The 2642-nt window shown below is 38.6% G+C and overlaps 1 protein-coding gene across 1 annotated transcript in view; it reads left to right on the top strand.

Moving 5' to 3' along the window:
- The window catches only part of CCDC141 (coiled-coil domain containing 141), a 238619-nt gene that overhangs the window by 197201 nt on the left and 38776 nt on the right, over window positions 1-2642 (top strand). Inside the window, exons 15-16 of the mRNA XM_019523028.1 lie at window positions 793-981; window positions 1285-1464. Coding sequence (XP_019378573.1) covers window positions 793-981; window positions 1285-1464 — 369 coding nt within the window. The remainder of the gene's footprint in view (window positions 1-792; window positions 982-1284; window positions 1465-2642) is intronic.

The raw sequence follows: 2642 nt of genomic DNA, 5'->3' as shown, positions 1-2642 counted from the left end.
GTGTGCAAAAACATAAAAAATTGTCTAGTTCCATACTTAGGAGCTGTATAGCTGATCAGACTGGGATGCTTTAGTGAGTTTCTTGCCTTCTCTGTATTGTATACCTGATTCCAGATGCACAGATTCACAGACGTTTAGGTCTGGAAGGGACCGCGTGAGATTATTCAGTCCAGCCTCCTTGCTCTGGGCAGGAAAGACTGCTGGAGTCAAATAACCCCAGCAAGGTGTGCATCCAATCTCTGTATGTCCTATTCTCTTCATTCACTGCAGACTTAATTCCTAAATTGTCCTGCCTTCCAGCCTCCAGAAGTTGAGTCTTGGCACAGTGCCTCTATTGATCCCTTCTAAACCTAGAAATCATCCAGATCCAAGATGGCATTCACCTGAGAATTAGCTTGTAGCCAATAATCAATATCTGACTAAAACTGAGAAGGGAATGTAAATACCACAAAAAGATCCGTTTTCATTGTATTTAGTTCCCTCAAATTTGTGAATCTGTTATAATCCCAACATGCCTAAAGACATGAGAATATGGGAAACAAACTGCTAGAATATCCTCCACTCAAAGTCCAGATCTGGGCCAAACCTTTCCAAACTATAGGATTTCATGGATTTGAGATTTTGGTTCATGCCAAAATGTCTCAGTGCAAAGATAAGGTGAGCATCACATAGTGGCACTTACTTCCTTTTCCAAATCAACCTGCCCATCCCTTATTTATGTTTGTATTTTATTAAATGTAAGATAGTTCCTGTAAATCTAAGTAAACTTGAGTGTCTGGGGGGGTTTTTTAGCAACTAAGTGCTGAGGTTGAATACGTGGTGAAGTTATCAGAACTGCTGAGCCTAAAAGGAGTTCCTGGGCAAGAAAATTCTGAGAAAGTAAGTGAACTTATTCATCGTCATCAAAAGATAAAGGACATGATGACAGAATATGATGACATTTTGAACAAGACAGTCAAATTCCATCACGTTAAAGAAAAAGTGAGTATAATAATCTTTACCATAAATATAACTTTCTTCCTCCCAGATTTCATCATTTGTCCATTTTTGGTACCTATCATCTTTCTTTTGCCACAGACTAATGACATACATCTACTTATGGACATAAACTAAAACACTAGAACTTAAACCCTCTAAAATTAGAGGAGTTCATAGTCTGGACCTAAATCCAAATTCTGTGCTTCAGACTCATCCCTATGTAGTTAATATTAACATATGATGGTGAAAAAAGAAAGGGTATCATTTCATTTAAGGAATTATCTCAAATACTTGCTAATTTTCCAGATCGACTATCTCATAAAATCAGGAGAACTTGAGATTCCTGAAACAAATGAAGTTCCTGATGATGCACATCAAGCTAAGGTCCACCTTACTAATACTCTGGAGAAACATGCACATATCAGACATCTGTACAAGCTGGCACTTACCCTGGGAGTGGATATCTTATCTGCAGTACAGAATCCTGTAAGTAGCATCAGAATGATCTTTAAAATTTGGGATAAATTTGTATGTCTAAACTACATCATATCCTGAATTCAAAGAGCATATCCAACTAACATCTGTGATGTGCATACAACACAGTAAAGTATTTAAAAAACTATATGTACAATCTAAAGAAAGGCAGAAAAAAACAGTAAGCAAAATGGTTAGGTCTTTTCACACTTTTGTTTACTTTATTGAATCTGATCAGTCTGCAGATTTTGTTGCCCATCACACTAAAACAATGTCGACATATACTGTTGATGGGTCACATTAACATTATAAATTATTGGCACAGGAAATACACATTTATTTTATCTGCAACTTTGCTATTAGTTTAAAATTAGATCTTTTGTTAATGGAACCATATTTTGAAAATGAGAAAACTGAGTCCAAATGGGAGGAAAAATACAGAAACATGAGCACCAAAGGGAAAAAGCTGCCTTTTCCTCCCTAACACTCTTTGTAAAAGTCAGGTCCTACTAGCTGGTTTCCTGACAGTTGCTTATAGGTTTTAGACTCCTAATGCTTTTTTCAGGTTGCATTGCACATACATTTTTTATAAATCAAATGGTGGTAAACATACAAGGGAAAGTATAATAAAAATGTAATCTTACTAGTAAAGTCTGGTCTTCCCCCAGAATCTGATTTGTACAGTAGAAGAAATATTTTTTAGGACAGAATTATTTATTCAGGACAAGCATGTCATTTATCCTGTATACAGTTGCAGGAGAGGAAAGGGAGTATAAAGCACTCCTTTGCTTCCTGGCACAGGCTGTCTGCCTCATTAGTCTGTGAATGGGACCACGGGCCATGTGTAGATGAAATGAGAGCCATGTGTGAATGACACTTTAAAGTGGGTCTAAATGCTTTTGCACCACTTGAAGGGTGTTGGTGTTTGCACACCTCGGTGGCATATTGCACATTAATTCTAGCCAGTGTAGGAAATTTGGCGGTGTAATGCGCCTTAAATGACTTGGGGCACAGCAAACTAAAACTCCTTTGAGGAGTTTTAGTTTGCTGCCCCTACAGCCATGGAGTGAAGCGCCGGGCTCTGTGCAGGTCAGGGGCTCTGCAGAAAGCCCTGTAGCAACCCAGAAAGGCAGTCTCCACCCAAGAAAAGCGATGACCCTGATTTCTAATGTCCCCCCCCCCCCCCCCCC

The sequence above is a fragment of the Gavialis gangeticus genome, unplaced genomic scaffold (genome assembly GCF_001723915.1).
Source record: "Gavialis gangeticus isolate Ggan-Ray unplaced genomic scaffold, GavGan_comp1, whole genome shotgun sequence".
Lineage (NCBI taxonomy): Eukaryota > Metazoa > Chordata > Crocodylia > Gavialidae > Gavialis > Gavialis gangeticus.
This window is presented reverse-complemented; position numbering and strand designations above follow the sequence as displayed.